Below are 21,671 nucleotides of genomic sequence, written 5' to 3' on the forward strand. Positions count from 1 at the left end.
ATATGGTGAGGTGGGTAATGGAAGGTAAGATGGATAGATGAGGGCAAGAGATATGAGGAGGAAGGTGGGTGAGGGAGAGGAATATGTGGAATTGTTTGTATGAGGGTAAGGGATATGGGGAGGTGATAGAGGGATAATGAGGAGCTGGCGAGGTTGTGACGGGGTGGTATACAAAATTAGTCTCTCAAGTCAAATGGTATTTACCTTCTCTGGAAACTCCGATTTACCAAACGATGGTGCAGATTTTCCTGCTGGAATCATGTCGTTCCAACAAAAAGAGCAATCAAGCCCAGTGACTCATAAAGCAAGTAAATTATTAACAAACAGCACTGTGTTAGGTAAGTATCACTCACTGACTACCAGCCCACAGGATATATGTTAAAGAGAATGTTATAGAAACTGCGATCATGCAGACCCTAAACCGAAACAACACATTAAAGCCAGCCACACAGCAACTTGACCCCTGCCTTCTGGATCCAAATCTCCAACAGGCCCTGATGCTAACAGGCTCAGAGAAATCCACTGTCTTGACAGCTGCCTCTAGTGCCCAGGCTTCACAGATGAGCTCAGGCAATGAGTGTACTTGGCAGGATCACAGTCATGTTCAACACTCACATAGGGTTTGGGCTCACTGGATAGATTCGGGAACAGTTTTAACGATCACCTGGAACATTTCTGGGATGTGAGATTCACTTCCTCACTGTGTAAACACTCTCTCTCACTGCAGAGGACAAACTTTGTCCTGCATCCCCTCGCTCCCCTCCATCTTTTGCTCTAATTCAGCTCCATCAATGACAGTACTCGGAAATTCCATCAGTGATATCCTCTCGGCCTGGGTTGTGTGTAGAATGGGGAAATCCCTCATTGTAAACATTCACTGAACAGAATTCTACTGTACTGAGCCAGATGGAGCAAAGAGGTCACAGGTTGAATCACGACCACGTGTTGAAGTGTAAGTTTACATCAGGGAAAACAATCAGAGATGCCTCAGTTGGCCACCACCAGGGTTTCTGAGAGGAGTGGGTCAGTTAGGGGGTCATGACCTGACGGCTGGACAGTGACTCATTGAAAGTGTGGTCATGGGGAATTTGGGAGAGTACAAGACAGCAACTTCTCCAAGACACTCCCTCACAATGAAATAGTCCATAAGCAGTTCAGTAAGAGCAGAGAGCGCACTGGCCACTCGCCCAGTCAGGACTCCATGTTCATTGGCTAATCAGGGTTCCGAGTCCATTGGCTACTCACCCAATCAGGGCTCGGGACCCAGTGACTTGCTGATGAGAGACTGGACGGTTTCCTCCTCCTTTCTGGATTTCGTGGCATCGCCTCCTAAACAGAAGTAAAAGTACTGAGCACGTTACACAGCAGGCAAAACAGAGCAGAACAGGTGACGGACATGTCAACAATTAAAGGGTTCACTTTTCATACTGGTTCATGATCCAGAATGTTTCAGTTAGTAAGTCAACCAAGGAATAAGAGATCCAGCAACAATGAAATCTGACACAACTCTCTTATACAATCATGAGAATGTGCTCACGATGAGCTGGCTATACCAAATGAGCTGTAAGGTTGAGGCCTGGTGTGGGCCTGTGTACTGACTGTAAAAGATACCTTGAAGTGAGCACAGACCTGGACTGGGACCTAGTCTAGGCTGCACTTTTTTTTCAAATGGGATGTTAAACCAGGCCCCTGGCTGCCCTCACAGATGGATATAAAACACTCTGATGTAAGTTGACAGCAGGGGAGTTCACCTGGTGTTTTGGCTAATGTGCATCCATCAATCACCATCATTCAATTAGTGTCTACTTTGCCATTAACCCCACTGTGGGTTTTGGAAGCTTGCTGTATTTAAAATGGTCACAATTTTTCTCACACGATCATACCAACAATATTTCAGGTGTATTTAATTGGTGCCCAATGGTCATTAAAGCAGCTTTGGAATGCAGGCTGTTCCTTTCTCACAACTATTAATCCACCACCACATACAACAACAGAGGATGATGATCATTGGGTCCTGACACAGGGATCATTGTGTGTATAAAATACAATAAGGACGATCTGTTAAGAATTTATGTTTATGGCTGTTTGTTCACAATGTGGTCTGTGAAAAGCACAGGCCCAACCTTAAACAAGTTGGCAGCTCTGGGAGCTATTAATCTTCCCTGAGGCAGTGTGTGGGTTGGAGGCTGTTGGGGGAGGGGGGTGGAATCTGACCAAACTAGATGTATGACACAGCTGTTCAAGTGATGTACAAACATCACCAAGGAATGGGATGAACAGCTTATGGGTGGACTTAGTGAGTAAACCCCACCAGTACCATAGCCCAGTGTTCTAACATGACAGACCTGTCCCCACCAGTACCATAGCCCAGTGTTCTAAAATGACAGACCTGTCCCCACCAGTACTGTACCCCAGTGTTATACAGGGACAGACCTGTCCCCACCAGTACTGTACCCCAGTGTTATACAGGGACAGACCTGTCCCCACCAGTACTGTACCCCAGTGTTATACAGGGACAGACCTGTCCCCACCAGTACTGTACCACAGTGTTATACAGTGACAGACCTGTCCCCCACCAGTACTGTAGCCCAGTGTTATACAGACAGACCTGTCCCCACCAGTACTGTAGCCCAGTGTTCTCGTGACGGACCTGTCCCCACCAGTACTGTACCCCAGTGTTATACAGCGACAGACCTGTCCCCACCAGTACTGTACCCCAGTGATATACAGTGACTGACCTGTCCCCACCAATAGTCCAATGTTATTCAGTAGCACTGAGTCAGGCTTCTAAACATGTGTCTAATTTGGATGTACTGGATCTCTCAAGAATCAGTTGGCACAATCACATTTCCAGTCCAAAAGCCTTGTTGTTGGGCTGGAATTCCCAGCCTACATTCCTGGTCAGAGTGGCTCCATGCTGGGACTGAGAATCTGACTCCACATGTTTGTACCAGGGAGTACACAGAGGGTTCAAGATCCTTTATTGCTGCCAGCCTGTTACACAATTAAACAGCTTTCTCATTGTAAAACCTGCTACAAACTCCTCTGGAGTACGTCATAAAGATCTCACTCTTGTACAAACTGTGACAAGTGGCAGGTTTATTAACAAAATTCCACAGGTTTTCTGATATAATTAATAACGAAAATTTATTGGAACTACATTTAAACCATACCCTGTGTACTGCACACCCAGTCAGAGGACACTGAGGAGGTGGGGAAGTGATGGTGATATCACTGCATTAGTCATCTAGAACCCAGGGGTTAACTTTCTCCAGGTATGGGTTTGAATCCTTGCCTGGTAGGATTGGGAAATTTGAATTCAATAAGATCTGGAATTAAAATGCTTGCCTAATGGTGATCTTTACTAACTGCTGTAAAAACCCATGTGGTTTACTAGTACCCTTCAGGGAAGGAAATCTACTGTCCTTACCTCGTCTGGCCTTCATATGACTCCAGATCTATTGTTTGTGATCGACTCTTGATTGTCTTCTTAAATAGCCCTCGCAAACTGCTCAGTGTTTGAAAAATTTGGATCGGGCGTCAAATGTAGTTATTGTTCGTAATGCCCACATCCCATGCAAGAAACAAAAAGCCCTGTGCTACAACATTTGGAAATAGAGTTCACGTGATGTTTACAAACTGTTAACTTGCTCAGTGGACAGATTGCTGAAATTGGGTCTGCACTTGCTCGAATTTTTTTAAAATGGAGATGCGATCCGATTCACGAGTTCAATATTATGAAAGGATTTGACGGCCCAGAAAAGCTATTTTCCTGGCAAGTCCAGAACAAGGAAGCAGTTTAGATATTTCTAATCAACTTGTTCAGAGATGTTATTACATATCACTGGAGCAGGTGGGACTTGAAACTGCCAGGATAAGTAAATTAACATGTAAAGCGTCATTTATTCACATTGAGCTCTCTGCTGGGAAAAAAAGATAGGTCCTGAATCCACCCCAAATGGATTACAGTGCAATCCCCATGTTGTTGGCACCAACCTGCATCATAAGGCATTGAGTTGCTATGACAACATACACTTGTACATTCATCCTGTAGGTTAGATTGTGATGGTCAAGGCTCCAACTTTTCTTCCATCACATGGTTGACTAGGAATCTCTCCTGCTTTTACCACCTGCCACTGTTCTGTTGGAATGATTTACAAATGGATAGTCAGCCTGATTGGCCATGTTAAAACTTGCCAGCCAAGTCCTGATGTGGGACTTCAGTTCAGGGCTCCAGCTCTCAGGAAGGGCACTGCACAGTGTTCCAAAGGACTTCTGTCACAGAGTTATATATTTACAATGTTTCGCTTTCTGACTAAATACTAAACTGAGTAAAAATGGATTGCTGGACTCCTCCTTTATGAATTGGCTGTCAGACATTTAATAAGCAATTTAATAAAGGTGATGTCAGGAAGGATGTCATTACGACGTGAACATTAGAAATCTGGAACTCTTCTCCTCCCCACCCCCCCACCCCACAAAAGGCTTGGCATGTTGGGAATCAATTGGAACTGGAGATTTGTGTTGGATCAGAGTATGAGGTTTGTGACAGGCAACAAGTTGAGATACAGATTAGTCATAATCTAGCACAGAATCCTATGGTACAAGATGAGGCCCTTTGGCCCATTGAGTCTGTACCGCAAACACCAGTCCCACTTTCCCACACTAGATCTACGGCCTCACATGTTATGACACTTCAAGTGCTCATCTAAGTACTAGACCTCCACCACTCTCTGGGGTGAAAAAGCTTTTCCTCAAATCCCCTCTGAATCTCCTGCTTTTTCACTTTAAAAATGATGTCTCGGTGTCACTGATCTTTCAACCAAGGGGAACAGTTCCCTTCTATTGATCTTGTCCAAACCCCTCCTCATTTTATACCCCTCCATCAGAACCCCCTCAACCTCTCTGTCCCAAAGGAAACAACCTGAGCTTATCCAGCCTCTCTTCATCGCTGAGATACTCCACCTCAGGCAACAGTCGGGTGAAACAAAAGCAGAAATTGCTGGAGAAGCTCAGCAGGTCTGGCAACATCTGTGAAGAGAGAAACTAGAGTTAATGTTTTGAATCCAAAGACCCTTCTTCAGAGTGTTAAGTCTGTTTTCTCTCCACAGATGCTTCCAGATCCGCTGAGTCTCTCCAGCAATTTCTGTTTCAGGTATCCAACATCGACAGTACTTTGTTTTAGTTTAGCATCCTGGTCAATCTCCTCTGCACCTACCACAGTGCAGTTACATCCTTCCGATACAGTATTCCAGCTACAGCTCCAACATAAACTCCCTGCTTTTATAACCTATACCTTGACTGATAATATAGGCATCCCTTGTGCCATCTTAAATACCCTATTAAACTGTTCTGCCACCTTCAGGAATTTGTGGACAAGTACCCCTAGATTCCTCGGTCCCTCTAAGCTTCCTATTGACTTGCTTCTTGCAAAGTACATCACAAAGAACAAAGAACACAGAACACGACAGCCCTTCAGCCCTCCAAGCCTGTGCTGACACATTTTGCCATTCCATACTAAAACTGCTAACTTACAGGATCCGTAACCCTCTAATTTCTTCCTATTCGTATATTCTTCCAGGTGTTTCTTGAATGCTACTATTGTGTTTGCTTCCACTACCACCTCCAGCACAACGTTCCAGACACTCTCCATGCTTTGCCTCGCACATCTCTTTTAGACTTTCCCCCTCGCACCTTGAACCTGTGTTCCCTTCTAATTGACCAGTCCACCCTAGAAAAAGCCTCATATTTTCCACTCTATTCATGCCATTCACAATCTTATAAACTTCTATTAGATCGCCCCTCAACCTCCTTCATTCCACTGAAAGAAAACCTTCATAGCTAAAATCCCCCATACCAGGCGACATCCTGATAAACCTTTCCTGTACCATCTCCAAAGCATCCACGTCCTTCTGGTAGTGTGGTGACCAGAACTGTACGCAATATTCCAAGTGTGGCCTAACTAAAGTTTTATAAAGCTGCAGCGTAACTTGTCTATCCTTATATTCGATGCCCCTTAAATGAAGGCAAGGACACCATAGGCCTTTTTTACTACCTTGCCTGCCTGAGCTGCAGTGATCTGTGGACCTGCACACCCAGATCCCTCTGCACATCAATACTCCTAAGGGTTCTGCCATTCAGTCTATGATCTTCCAAAATGCATCATCTTACATTTGTCTGGATTAAAGTCCATCTGCCATTTTCCTGCCCATGACTCCAACTGATCTATACTGTATGCTCTGACAATCCTTCTCATTATCTGCAACACCACCAATCTTTATAACAGCCTCAAACTTACTAATTAGACTAGCTATGTTTTCCTCCAAACCACTTATGTAGACCATGAACACAGAAGTCCCAGTACTGATCCCTGTGTAACACCACTAGTCACAACCCTCCATTTCAAAAAGCATCCTTCCACCCTACTCTCTGTCTTCTATGACTAAGCCAGTTCTGGATCCATTTTGCCAGCTCACCCCAATACCATGTGACGTCACCTTTTGTACCAGTCTGCCATGAGGGACCTTCTCAAAGGCTTTACTGAATTCCATGTAGACAACATCAATTGCCTTTCCCTCATCAATCATCGCTGTTACCTCCTCAAAATAAACTTGATCAAATTAATGAGGCACGCACAAAATCACCTCTGGTTTATCGAACTAAATGGAAACGCAGGCTTTAGGGGATGACTACGCTGAATGGAGGGGCAGTTGATGCTTTTCATTTTAAAACCAGCACTCAGATATAAGTAGTTTATTCTCCACTTCTGCCAACCCATTTCCCTCAGTGGCTGACTGAGTCCTATTCTCCACCTAATGCTGTTGTAATCTGGAGCTGTTTATACAATTGTTTTTGGAAAGCTGCTACATTTTTCTTCTCAATTCGAATGAGATTTATGTTGCTTTTTAACCTTGGCACGCCGTTTCTCTCAGTTCAACACTCCCTATTCAGTAGTGCATTAGTCCCGAGGACCGAACTCTTGCTGCAATACAATTCAATATTGATTGTACTCAACACACCTAGAACATCAGATTACTCTAGTAAAACATTCTATTCACGTTTGTTAAATCACTTTATCACATTATCCACAGACACCTATAATTCCTGTCTTCAATACAATAATAGGGTCATGATGCAGTCAGGATGGATGGGAGTGGGAGGGCTCAAATAGAAAATATTTATTCATAAATCCAAGAGAAATATCGTCATTCAGAGAATGTTTTAGAGTGTGGCATGGGAGTAGATGAGGCAAATAGCACAGATATATTCCAGGGAAAGCTGGATAAACTAGGTGAACCAGTGAAGGATTAGAAGGGTAGTCTAATAGATAGAATACAACTTCAGCACTACTAACAATGCATACGTTTTGTCAAAGCTTTTCGTCTTGCACTCATCAGGACAAATCATTAGAATATCAATGAGAAATGGAATTGAGTTGAAATCTATGCTGAGTTGCACTGATAACCAATTTAACATTGTCAGTTGGGCTGCACTGTGGTGTATGTGAACATACCGGGAGATCTAATATATTAACATACAGGTTCCTGTCCTTTCCAGACAGCAAGAAAATGCACATTCATTGTGCCTGCTTTAACTCATTAAGGGAATGTCTTGGCCAATCAGAGTCAGCCTGCCCAGTTGAAATTTAAACAAAACTTTGCAGTGAACTGTCAATCATTATTTAATTGACCCTATTTTTCCATTAGAATGCCTCTACCAATCAGAGTACACTTGTCAACCAACCAGTATTATACAGAGGTTATTTTCCAAGAACTGGCCGGACGAGTGCAAGGTGAGAAAGCTTTGACTAAATGTGTCATTTTCCAGCAATACTCAAGATTAGAAGGCATTGTTGATGGGGTGAGACAAAGTTGGGAGAAGGCCAATACAGAGCAGAGACTCCAGCAGAGACCAGCTGGGTTCTGTGCTGTAAGTAATTTGTAACACTTTGTCATTCCACCCAGAAAACCGTGTGCTGGAATCTATTTAGATTGAGTTGTAAGGAAGCACAAAGACCCTTTCTAACATAGGTCCAGTATCTGGGATGTAAGTCATCCTCACCCACAGCACACGGACAGTTAAAGCTGCAAGTCAGAGACTTGTCCCACTGGTTTGGCCTTCACTGTGGGTCAGAAACATAGAAGAAAGTCACACAAAAAAGCAGGTAACTTTCACTTGGACCTGTCACACTGACAAGAGAAAAAGAAAATATTTACAGGCCTGTCACCATTTGTGACTGTAACTGGCATAGGGTGTGTTTGTGTCTCTGCATGAACTGGAAGCTGTGGCAACATTCACAGCACTGAGCATTGGCACAAGCACGGGTTAAAGACTCAATACTAAGGAGTGAATACTCAGACTTTTCCTTATCACTGGATGTGGACATTATTGACAAGGTTACCATTTATTGCCATCTCTAAATCCCTTGAACTGTCTTGTTGAACTGCTTTTGCCCATGCACTGTAGGTAGGTAGGTCCACAATGTCCTTAGGTAGGGAGCTCCTAAATTTTATGGAGGAAAGATCACTGATGAAGCAGCTGTAGGAGGTTGGACCTGGGACACTCTCCTGAGGAACTGTGTGGCAATACAGGAGGGAATGAATGTTTCAGATGGTGGAGGTGGTGTCTATCAAGTGGGCTGCTTTTCTCTTGATGGTATCAAGCTTAGACCTGCAGACGTCCAGGCAACTTGGTAATATTCTATCACACTGCTGACCTGAGCCTTATAAATGGTGGACAAGCACTGGGGAGTCATGAGGTCAGCTACCTGCTGTAGTATTCCTAACCTCTGACCTGCTCTTATAGCCACATTGCTTACATGGTTGTTCCAGGGCAGTTTCTAGTCAATGGTAACCCGCAGAATGTTGGTAACGGGGAATTCAATGATGGTAATGGCATTGATTGTCAAGAAGTTATGGATAGATTTTCACATGTTAGAGATAGTCATTGCCTCGTATTTATCAGAGCAAGCTTCAATTTGTCCATGATCTGCTTTGTGTGTGCACAGATTGTTTCAGTATCTGAGCAATCACAAATGGTGCTGTACGTTGCACAATTATCAACATCTCCACCTCTGCCCTTCTAATGGAGAGAAGGACATTGATGAAGCTACTAAAGATGGATGGGTCTAGGTCACTACTTGAGGAACTCCTGCAGAGTAGGGCTCCGTAGTCAGCTCTAGTGCCTCACAACTCTAGGGACTCAGGTTCGATTCTGGCCTCAGGTGACTGTCTGTGAGGAGTTTGCACATTCTCCCGGTGTCTGCTTGGGTTTCCTCTAGGTACTCCAGTTTCCTCCCACAATCCAAAGATGTGCAGCTTAGGTGAGTTGGCCATGCTAAATTGTCCATAGTGTTCAGGGATGTGTAGGTTAGATGCATTAGTCTGGGGTAAACGTAGAGTAATAAGGTAGGAGAATGAGTCTGAGGGGGTTACTCTTTGGAGGAACTCGTTGGGCCAAATGGCCTGTTTCCACACTGTGGGGATTCTATGATGCTCTAAAGCCCTGAAGCTGAAGATAACTAACCTCCATTAACCACATCCATTCTTTATTTGGAGAGGACTCCAACTGGTGTAGAATTTCCCATAACACTCCATTGACTCAAATTTCACTGAGGGTTTTGGTCCTACACTAGAGCAATTATAACTTTGTTGTTAAAGGCAGCCATTCTCACCACACTTCTGGAATTCAGCTCTTTACAAATATAGTGTCAGTGAGCAGGGCAGTGTCAAGTAGGTGTTGCTCATGACATTATCGATAACCACTTCCATTACTGTGGTAATCATTGAAAGTAGACCGATGGGACTGTAAGTGTCCAGAGGGAATTTGTCCTGCTTTTAGGAGGCAGGACGTACCTGGGCAAAATTTCCACATTGCTGGGTAGATTTCACTAAAACAACTTGTCTAAAGGAACAGCTGATTGTGCAACATAGATCCTCAGTACTTCAGCTGGAACGTTGTTGCAGCCAAACGCAGAATCCAGACTAACATCGTGCAGTACTGAGGAACTGCTGCCTTACCAGACGCGCTGTCTTTCAGAAGAAACATTAAACCTTCTTACTTTCTGGTCAATATACCGTAAATAGTTTCATTGCACTACTTCAGAACCAACAAGGGAGGTTAACAGCGATGTCCTGGTCAATAATGATCCCTCAATCACATCACCAAATCAGATTATCTGGTCATTATCAGATCGAGAACTTGTGGCAGCTTGCTGTGAACAAACTGGCTATCACATTCTAACATTGCAACAGTGACCTCAGGTCAAACACAATTCACTGGTTGTAAAGTGCTTTGGGGTGCCCTTAAGGTGGGAAGGGTGCTATGTAAATACAAGCTCTTTCATTTATCCCTCATCTCTTTCCCCTCCAACACAGCAGCAGATCAGAAAGAAGAAAGGGAGTGATACTCGGGGTTAAAAAGCATGCACTAGCTGTCTAGATTCAAGCTGTGTAATGGGAATACACAAGATAAAACATCGGTGTCACTGTAAAATATGATGCAGAGATAATGAGGGACTGTATTTCATAGCTCAGTTCCCACCGTTTAGATTGAGAGTATTTGAAGAGTGAGAGAGAGTTCTGACCAGACCATTCTGTCCCGCAAACAGACTCTTACCATTCAAGAAATCCCTTAGGGGCCCTCCTGCAGCTCCAGCCCAGGATCCAAGCTGGTAAACCCATGCCTAGCCAAGAGGAAACTTGTCATAAGCCCACAAGCTATTCAACATCGGCAGGAATCACAGCCGTTCCCAATTCCACTTCATTTTTTCTTTAATCAGTGCCTACCAGCTACACAACACAAGACAGACTGATACAGCTCTTCATTAGTTGTTAGATCTCATGGGATTCAGGGAGAGCTTGCCAATCCAATGCTAACTTGCCTTGATGGCAAGAGGCAGAGGGTGGTGGTGGAGGGTTGTTTTTCAAAATGGAGACCTGTGACCAGAGGGGTTTCACAGGGTTCTCAGGACTTGGACTCAAAACCCATCATGGTAGATGGTGACATTTGAATTCAATAGGATCTGAAATTAAAAATTATCATTATGGAAAATACAGACCGACTGTTGTTTTACTGCTGTAAAAACCCTTTTGGCCTTCAGGGAAGGAAATCTGCCATCCTTACTTGGTCTGGCCTACATATGACTCCAACCCATAGTAATGGGGATGACTATTAACAGCCCTCCAAAATAGCACAGTTTAAGGACACTTAAATATGGATAATAAATGCCATAAAAAAACAGTGACAAATACCAGTGATATCTACATCTCATACAAGAATGAAAAAAAATATTAATTGAAGTTAAATCCCCCGTGGAGGAGTCTGGAGTTTCAAGTCAGACTATGGAGCAGAAATCCAGGCCTTAGAATGATTGATCCAGTGGCGTAACCACCACACTCCATATCTACCTGCACTTTAGCCAATGAATGAGGGGAGTAAGCATAACCTCAGCAAACTAAAATCCTACGGAGAGAATGGTGTGGAGAAACTAATCTATGGAGACATAATCACATCTTACCCAGACAGTTCTGCAGGTAGTGGCATCAAGAGCATCCCCCTAGCAGTAGAAGGAGAACAGATTTTATAATTGGATCTCTCCACAACATACATTATAGAATGCAAGACAAACAGACCTTTCCAACACTATGACCGTTTTCAATCTCTCTCTTTCCCCATCCCTTTTCAGAAACAACGATTCAGAGGATGATTTCAGAGACTTAACTCCTTTTCTCCACCATGTTTCACACCTTAAAGGACTGTTCTTTTAAGTTGAAGTTTAGATGAGGTATAAACACTGTGACTGCATCAGGGACATTAAGTTTTAGCAGAACCTAAAACAATATAGTCAACTATTAAAGAGGAAAATGGCAATATTGCAGGAAGCAGAACCTCATGAAAAAAAAAGTGAAAAATTCTTCATAATCTCAAGTTGTTCCCCGGGATCTCATGAGTGAAATCCAAAGGCTAAAGGAAGAAAATTACTAAAGCTGCTAAACATCCAGGGACTGACCTATGGTCACTTTATTTAAAAAAAATCTTTCATGGGATGTGGGTGCCACTGTCACTTTGCTGTTCATTCCTAATGGCTCTTGAGCGGAGTGGCTTGTTCAGCCATTTCAGACAGCAGCTAATGGTTACATTGCAGTGGGTCTGGGGTTATATATAGGCCAGACCATTAAATAGCAGGTTTCCCTTCCTAAAGGGGCATTACTGAACGAGATAGGTTTTACAAAAACCTGTCACCGTTACCAAGATGAGCATTATATTCCAAATTTAGCTGATGGATTTCAATTCCATCAGTTGCTGCGTTTGCATTTGAACACATGTCCCCGTAGCATTAGCCGAGGCCTCTGGATGACCAGTCTAGTGAGATTACCACAATGCCACCGTTTCCCTGATATACTGGATGTACCCTCTGAAATCACTCAGTGAGAGCTCAAGAAGAAGGCGCACCATCATGTACCAGGGAAGGTTGGCATGGATGGAGAAATGCTGCCTCTGCCACTTATACTCACGTTCTGACTATTAATTAATCAATTAAAGCAGGTCCAATTCCTTCCAGTGTCCAGCACAATTCTCCTGACTCTCAAACTGAATAATCCTGTTCATCAAGATGATAAAGAGGTCTCTATCACAAGGCACACAGGTTTCAATGGAATTCAGCTCCTCTAACAGAGATGGAGAAGGACATTGTTGGCTGTTGATGTGTACTCACTTACCGCACTTGAAGCCTCAGTGTCACTGGCTAACGGTGCTGGACAGTTCTCAGCCGGGCTGGCAGGCTGAGCCTGACTTTGATCCACACGGCTCAGTGTTCCATCTTCCGACACCTGCGATTTCTCCGTCAGCTTATCTATTCCTGCACAGATAGAGACAAGAGGCAGATTTAGTTGTCGCTAAAACATCAACCCCCAGGAGAAAAGGACACTGACCATCAGGAGACAGGAGGTTAAACACTGACCGGCCGGAGAGAGGGGACCGCACCCGGGACAGGGTCAGGGACCGCACCCGGGACAGGGTCAGGGACCGCACCTGGAGTTGCGATCAGACTGTACCTGGAGTTGCAATGAGACTGGTTTTCAACGTGCCAGGCTCTGCTGGAGCAGCAGGCCGGGATCCTTCCATGGACACTCCTTCCTGTGAATTGGTCCGTGAGATGGGCTCAGTTGATTTCTTCTTCTTCTGCAGGGCTTTCTGGATGGCAGCAGGGTCTGTCGGGAGATTGGCCAGTTGGTGGAACACATTGCGTTTCCGAATGATGGCATACACCAAGTTTGAATTCCCTGGAAAGAGAATAAGTGATCAGCACGGGGGTTAGAGACAGAGCAAAACTCCATCTACACTTTTTAACTAGAAGTAAAGTTCTCTGAACATTGTGCCCAAACACCCATAGATCAGGAACTGCACATGGTTAGATACAGAGTTATATTCCCCCCATACTGTCCCCATCAAACACTCCCAGGACATATACATTCCAAAGATAGGTACAGAGTAAAGCTCCCTTAGTACTGGGCCAAGAATACCCTTCAACTCAAACCTGACAATATCTCTCCCATTACACCGGTGTATCTTTAACCTGCTATGAATTAATGGAGATTCCATCACCACGAGATTAACTTACAACTTGTACATAATAGGAGTCAATGCCCAGGTGATCCTTACCATCAAACTGGTACTGGATGATGTTATTGAAGACCTCAAGGAGGAAGAAGACTAGATGGTGGTTCTGAGATGCTGTGAACAGGAACCATGTTGTCGAGAAGGCTTCTAGTAGATGCAGTAATTTGTTTGCAGCAACCATTGACAAGCTCTTCAGATAGGGAGAGACTACAATTACAAACAGAAAATGCTGAGTGAATTGATGCAACTCATTCCAAGCCAGCCACTAACAGCCGTTTGATATAACTGTGTGACTCGTGAAGCTAATTCAGACAGCAGTTCAGAGGGCAGTTAAGTGCCAACTTTATTTGTTGTTGGTCTAAGCCATATATATTCCAAGGGAGAGCATCCTGTGAACAGTAGATGACACACAGATAGTTGGAGGAGGTGGTGTTGAGGAAGCAGGGAGGCTGCAGAAGGACTTGGACAGGCTAGGAGAGTGGGCAGATGGAATACAATGTGGGAATGCGAGAGATTATCCACCTTGGTAGGACAAAGAGAGGCACGGACTGTTTTCTAAACGGGGAAAAGCTTCAGAATCTGAAGCACAAAGGGATTTGAGATTCCTAGTTCAGGATTCCTGCAGATTCAGCTGGTAGTTAGGAAGTCAGTACAATGGTAGCATCCATTTCAAGAATAAAAGAGCAGCGATGCTGAGGTTGTACACTACGTGATCAGACCGAATTTGGAATATTGTGAGCAATTCGGGACCCAGTATCTAAGGGAGGGAGTCCACAGGAGGTTTACAAGAGTGATCCCGGGGATGAAGGGGCTTGCCATATGGGGAATGAGTTGAGGTCTGGGATTGTGCTCAATAGAGTTTAGAAGGATGAAGGGGATCTCACTAAATCTTAGAATATGGAGAGGCCTTGATAAAGTGGGTGTGGAGATGCTTCCACTCGTAGGAGACACTGATCTGAGGACACAGCCTCAGAGTGAAGAAGTGACCCTTTCAAACTGAGAGGAGGAAGAATTTCCTCAGCCGGGGGTGGTCAATAGATAGGTTCTTGATCAGGAAGGGGATAAAGGTTTACAGAAGGCAGGAGAATGGAGTTGAGGAATACCTCAGCGATTACTTAACGCTGAATGCAGATTTGATGGGCTAAGTGGCCTAAATTCTGCTCCTACATCTTATGGTGTCACTGCCATCTCTATCTGACAGCAGAAAGAAAGCTGACGATATTCTCAAGTGATTGGAAGCAGTTTCCCGGATGTAAAATGCTGAAAAACGTCTGACAAAATATAGAGTGTTCATTTTGCTGTAAAGTTGATCTCTGCTGGTGCAGTCTTAACCCCCCCCCCCCCCCCCCACCCCATTCCCACTGATGGTGCAGCCCCACTCCCCTCCAGGGTGGGCTCGATCTCCATGCGCGGCTGGGAATGCTGCTCCTCCTGGTCACCTCCAGGCAGCTAAACTCTCTGCTATCTCTGGGAAGGATGGAATGAAATTTGGTTCAATCCTGTCCAACTCTGTGGCAGCCATCCCTCCACAGGATACAGGGGTTTTATCCACTTGAGTTTGACACCACTGCCACTTATTGTGGAGCCTCACTCATCCCCTTGGTTACTGGTATCACCCTTCATAGCGGTTCGTCAATAGATTAATGGAAAACAAAATTATTAAATTGGACACTCAGCAGTGGACATGAAATGTAAGCAATTCAGTGAGAAGGTCCTTTGCTGAATTGGGTGGGTGATTGAGGAGATACAGGGTCAACCGTGTCATGGAATAATCGTTTAAAATAAGCAACAGTGAACTAGCCACCTCCCTCCACAACAGTGAAGAGAAGGGCAGACAATGTCAAACTGGGTGCAAACTCACTATCACCCAACTTACATAATCACAGAGTGTGGACTGACCCAACCCAACAGTCTCCTGCCTCACCATACATACCTCCTCATAATCCCACCAAACAACAGGCCAAAACAAAGATTATCAGCAATCAAGTTAACTTTAGGAATTTAGTCCTGCAGTTGCAGATGTCATTTATTTTAATCCTGGTAATTACTTTCGCCCTCTCAAACAGAGCAAACAAAACAGGAGCGGTCCCCGTGGCGATGGACAAAGTGCAATGATCAGCAGATAAATGCACCATCCACAAAGTCCAGGTTCAATATCCAATCTTAACTCAGAAAGGGCAGTCACCGAGGTGCTGCAAGAGGCCTCAGATCCCCTCGATAGTGAAGGACGAGACCAAAACACAGCTTTCATTGAGTCAATGTCACACCCAGATGGACAACAGCCTCGGTGGAAGCTGAGGAGAGCTGGCCAAGATGGGCGTGAAGCTTCTGATGTGGACCAGCCTGCTGTCACCCTGTGTTTAGGCTTGCACAATGATATTGGACAGGCAGGGAAATGGGTTTATTCTGGAGGTGGTGAGGGGGTTGTTGCAGAAAACATTCAAACCAACTCCACCCAGTTTGGGCTAAGTGGCCCAACTCCACCCAGACTTCCCCAGTTCCCCAACCACATTCAACTCACACAGTGCAGGGTATAAATGATTCACAACAAAGGGCAGGAATAGGGAGAGGCCGGGTGAGTAGCAATGGGCTGTGATCTCAGTTTGAAAGCCGTCAGGGGCAGGGGAGTGCAGTTTTTGGGAATTCTGAGTGACACTAGGAAGGGCAGCAATAAGTCTTCATTTCAACAGAGTGAGCACAGGTAAATTGCGACGCCATGTGAACTATACTGTGAGAAAGTATTGGTTGGGAATAGATATATTCAGAAGAGTCTGTGTAGAGATACTGATTACTGGTCATTAAATTACTTCTTTGAATTGATGCTAACTGAGAACAGCGGTATTGTGGAGCATGTCCAGGTTTTATGCTGGTTTCACTGTTCACTTTACGTTGGGAATTAAGGATTTTCCAGCACATCCTGATTTCCAGCTGAATGTGACTCCACAAGCTACACCGTGTTCACTCAGCACCGCCTAGTGGGCAGTCTGTGAATCTACATGACATTCCAACTTTGCTGATTCATAAAATCCACCCTTCAATTTATATGAGCTGAGCTAAAACACAGAGCTGTGTGCTGGAAATGTGTCTTCCCCTGTTCTATCAATTCACTTCAGCACAAAGGACAATGTTCAGGCAGCACTGAACCTCATGTCCCAGTTTCCAAGACATCGCGCTGCCAGTGAATTGCCCTTCTAACTGCAGAATACATTAGGAACATTTTGGTCATAAAGAATAAAAAAAAGTATATTATCTAAACACTGAGAGACTGTCAAGCTACAACAGAGTCATCAAGACGTACAGCACAGAAACAGACCCTTCAGTTCAACCCGTCCATGCCGACCAGATATCCCAACCCAATCTAGTCCCACCTGCCAGCACCCAACCCATATCCCTCCAAACCCTTCCTATTCATATACCCATCCAAATGCCTCTTAAATGTTGCAATTGTACCAGCCTCCACCACATCCTCTGGCAGCTCATTCCATACACGTACCACCCTCTGCATGAAAAAGTCGCCCCTTAGGTCTCTTGCATATCTTTCCCCTCTCACCCTAAACCTATGCCCTCTAGTTCTGGACTCCCCAACCCCAGGGAAAAAACTTTGTCTATTTATCCTATCCATGCTCCTCATGAATTTGTAAACCTCTATGAAGTCACCCCTCAGCCTCCTATGCTCCAGGGAAAACAGCCCTAACCTATTCAGCCTCTCCCTGTAGCTCAAAACCTCCAACCCTGGCAAAATCCTTGTAAATCGTTTCTGAACACTTTCGAGTTTCACACCATCCTCGCTATAGGTGAGAGATCAGAATTGCACATAATATTCCAACCAATGTCCTGTACAGCTGCAACATGACCCCCCCAACTCCTGTACTCAATACTCTGACCAATAAACGAAAGCATACCAAACACCTTCTTCACTATCCTATCTACCTGCGACTACACTATGTACCTGCCCTCCATGGTCTGTTTGTTCAGCAACACCCCCTAGGACCTTACCATTAAGTGTATAAGTCCTGCTCTGATTTGCTTTCCCAAAATGCAGCACCTCGCATTTATCTGAATTAAACTCCATCTGCCACTTCTCAGCCCATTGGCCCATCTGACCCAGATCCCATTATACTCTTCGCTGTCCGCTTCACCTCCAATTTTGGTGTCATCTGCGAACGTACTAACCATACTTCCTATGCTCACATCCAAATAAATTATATAAAAGATAAAACGCAGTGGACCCAGCACTGATCCTTGTGGCACATCGCTGGTCAAGGCCTCCAGTCTGAAAAGTAAACCTCCATCACCACCCTCTGTCTTCTACCTTTGAGCCAGTTCTGTATCCAAATGGCCAGATCTCCCTGTATTCCATGAGATCTAACCTTGCTAATCAGTCTCCCATGAGGAAACTTGCCGAGTGCCTTAATGAAGTCTATATAGATCACATCTACCACTCTGCCTTCATTAATCCTCTTCGTTACTTCTCCAAAAAATTAAATCAAGTTATTGAAACATGATTTCCCATGCACAAAGCCATGTTGACTATCCCTAATCAGTCCTGCAGAAGGATCTGGGAATCCTACTACATGGATGACAAGAGGCTAGAATGCAGGTAAAGCGAGTAATTAGGAAAGCCAATAGAATATTATCATTTATTGTACAAGGAATTAAAACCAAAAATAGAGAGATTATGCTTCCATTTTGCAGAGCACTAGTGACACAACATCTGGAAGTACTGTGCACAACATTTGTGTCCTTAAAGAACTGGAAGCAGTTCAGAGCAGGTCTACTGGATTAATGTTGGGAATGGGTACCTTCGCCTCTGAGGAATCTAGCGTAAGCTGAGCCTGTGTTCACTGGTGTTTATAGGATTAAGGGGGGATTTTATTGAAACATATAGGATTCTGAATGGTCTTGACAATGGATGTGGGAGGCTTGTTTGTATAGAGGAACCTGGAACCTGGGGTCACTATTTAAGAATAAGTTGAAGTAAAAAAAACACCCTCAAGAGGTTTGAGTGTTGTTGGAAAGGCTCCCTGAAAAGGCGAAGAAAGCAGAGTCTTTGCATAGTTTTAAGGCAGAAGTGGATATGTTCTTGTTAAGCAATGGGATAGAAGGTTATTCAGCGGGGGTGGCTTTGAGCTTACTTTAAGATCCCCTAGGCTCTTATTGAATGGTAGAGCAAACTCAGGAGGCTAAATGGACTACTCCTGCCCCTAATGCCTACTTCGATAGGTTTGATTTCTCTCCAGATAAAGTCTCCGATCAAAAAGACAACAAATCATAAAGGAGGGAATAAAGTTCATCAGGTTAGAAGAAAATATCCTGATGGGAGGAGAAAGAGTTTGCATTTACATCGCACTTCTCATGCCCACTGTGTGTCTGAAAGCACATTGCAAATGACAAGGTACTTTCAAAGTATAATCATTGTTGCAATGTTGGGAAAAAGCCAGCAGCCAAATAGGTCACACCAAAATCCCAGTAGTGTTTATCTGATAGTGACTGATAATCATTTATTTTGGTCCTGCTTGAGGTAAATATGGGTGAAGACACTGAGTAGAACGCCCTACCCTTCTCCCAAACAGGCTCTTCCATATTCACATGGGAGGGCAGGCTGTTTAATGTCTCTCCCAACCTCTCTGATGGTGCAGCACTCTCTCAGTCCTGCGCTAGGAGTGCCTCTGGAGTGGGAACTGAACTCACAACCTGGAGTGCTGCCCACTGAGCCCCAGCTAGTTAGATAGCAAATATCTGTAAGTAGGTCTCACATTACATTGGGTGACCCAACCAGCAAACTGGAATGCAAGGAGCTTCATGTAGACATACCGTTGACAACGATCGTAAGCAAACAGTCGAACAGTGGCTGGAGTCGCTGGTGCCCACTGGTAATAATCTTGTGAAACACCTGTCACAAAGGAAAGATCAGTCAAGCGGACTCTGATAGAAACTGCCCCTTCCCATTCCCTCTTACATCATCATTGCCCGTGACATGAAGCCCCCCTCAAAGGTAAAATCCTCACCGTGGAAGTCAGGATCCTGCAAATTCTCAAGCTCCTCTGATTCCACATCACGTCCCTCTGCTCCTCCCCTTCTCCCAGTGTTCCAATGATCATCAGAAACCATTCGCTGTTATTCTCCTGCACTCACTGAGCCCACTCAACCCCCACCCTTTCCAACTCTGACCTCATCACTCTTATGAACATCAATCTTTTCCTTCTTTTCTGAACTAACTTTCTGCTACATTAACAGAAGGACAAGGGGGAAATGCAGATAAGACCAGAAGAGAATTAGGATAGAAGACAGCTGCAAAGAATACATGAGTATAGAACAGTGGGGCTGAATGGCCTGTTACTGTTGGTTCAATGTAATATGTTTAATTATTTCAAAGGAAATTATTTCATTGATATAACACCTTTATTGGCCTCTCAGGGCATCCAAAAGCATTTGCAGTTCATGCAGCTCCTGGGGAGTATAGTCACTGATGTAATGTAGAAAACTCAGCACCAATTTACACACAGCAAGATCCCACAAACTCCAATAAGATAAATGACCAGATAATCTGATGCTTTTGAGTTTAGTTTGAGGGACTAATGTTGGCCAGGACACCAGGAAACATTATGAGAAATAGTCTTAGTGTTTATGTCACGGAATCACTTCCAACACCGAACAGACAGATAGAGGTTTAAAGTCTTTGAATAATGGAAAAGTCTGTGGCACTGCCAGTATTAACTGGAATTTCACCAAGTGGACCCAATGGGCAGGAGAGGCAAAATGAAGGGCATGGCAGCACTATACAATAAGGGCAGAGACAGAACACAAACTCACTGAGACTCCTTACTTAGCCCCTTCCAAAACCACAACCATCTGAGAAGGCCAAGGCAATTCATATAGTTCCATTTTACATCAAGGGTGGTAGTGACAAACCAGGGAATTACAGACGATTGAATCTCACAGCGATGCTAGGAAAACTATTGGAAAACATTCTGAGAGAACTGATCTCCATCTGAAGAGGCAAGGTTTGATCAGGGAACCAGCATTGCTTCATCAGAGGGAATTCATACCCTAACAAATTTCACTGAATTTTTCGAGGTGACCAAATGTTTCGATGACAAGTTTGATCCAACATTGTCTCCTGAGACTGAGCCAGAGGATGGCAAGGGAAGGCTGATGGTGTCACTGGAGCCCAGCATGCTGTAGTGAACCAGAGGAATTAATGCTGGGCCCCTTATTGCTCATGATATATATAAACAACGTAGAAGAACATGGCGGGAGGGCGGGTATGGTTGATAAGTTTGCAGATCATATACAGGCTTGCCAGGTGGATGACAATGAGGAAGATGGTTTATAAGATAGACTGGTCAGATGGACAGATCATAGATTGGTAAGCTCAACATCTGTGGTAGGTGAGTTACCTGAGAAGGTTCTGAGAGATAAGATATACATGTATTTGGAAAGACAGGATTTGATCAGGAGTAGTCAGCCTGGCTTTGTGTGTGGGAGATAATGCCTCACAAATTTATTAGAGCCTCTTCAATGAAGTGACCAGGAAGGTTGACGAGGGCAGGGTGGTAGACTTAGTCGATATGGATTTAGTAAGGCCTTTGATAAGGTTCTACATGGCAGGCTACTCTGGAAGGTTAGATTGCATGGAAACCAGGGGGAGCTGGCAAATTGGATACACAATTGGCTTGATGGAAGGAAGCAGAGGGTAATAGTGGAAGGATGCTGTCAGACTGGAGGTCTGTGACTGGTGGAGTGCCTCAAGGCTTGGTGCTGGGCCCACTGCTGTTTGTTATCTATATCAATGATTGGGATGAGAATGTACAAGGCAAGATTAGCAGATGACACTAAAATGGGTGGTATCATGGACAGTGAGGAAGTTTATCAGAAATTGCAGCAGAATCTTGATCAGCTGGGGAAGTGGGCTGAGAAATGGCAAATGGAGTTTAATATAGATAAGTGTGAGGGCTTGCATTTTGGAAAGTCAAATCAAGGTAAGAGTTTCATGGTGAATGATAGGGCCTGAAGGAGTGTAGTGGAACAGAGGAACCTTGGAGTTCAGG

The 21,671-nt window shown here is 44.4% G+C and overlaps 1 protein-coding gene across 4 annotated transcripts in view; it reads right to left on the reverse strand.

Annotated features, from left to right (window-relative positions):
- Positions 1-21,671, reverse strand: part of LOC140463813 (protein HID1) — a 101,785-nt gene that overhangs the window by 10,185 nt on the left and 69,929 nt on the right. For 2 of the 4 annotated variants that reach the window (XM_072558160.1, XM_072558162.1), the window contains exons 12-17: positions 19,435-19,513; positions 13,663-13,827; positions 13,056-13,283; positions 12,720-12,859; positions 11,519-11,557; positions 1,246-1,329 (exon numbers count right to left, since the gene is read on the reverse strand). In XM_072558160.1, the coding sequence (XP_072414261.1) occupies positions 1,246-1,329; positions 11,519-11,557; positions 12,720-12,859; positions 13,056-13,283; positions 13,663-13,827; positions 19,435-19,513 (735 nt within the window). The remainder of the gene's footprint in view (positions 1-1,245; positions 1,330-11,518; positions 11,558-12,719; positions 12,860-13,055; positions 13,284-13,662; positions 13,828-19,434; positions 19,514-21,671) is intronic. The other 2 variants (XM_072558161.1, XM_072558163.1) reach the window with 1 other exon arrangement.

This window comes from Chiloscyllium punctatum, chromosome 39, assembly GCF_047496795.1.
Source record: "Chiloscyllium punctatum isolate Juve2018m chromosome 39, sChiPun1.3, whole genome shotgun sequence".
NCBI classification, from domain to species: Eukaryota; Metazoa; Chordata; class Chondrichthyes; order Orectolobiformes; family Hemiscylliidae; genus Chiloscyllium; species Chiloscyllium punctatum.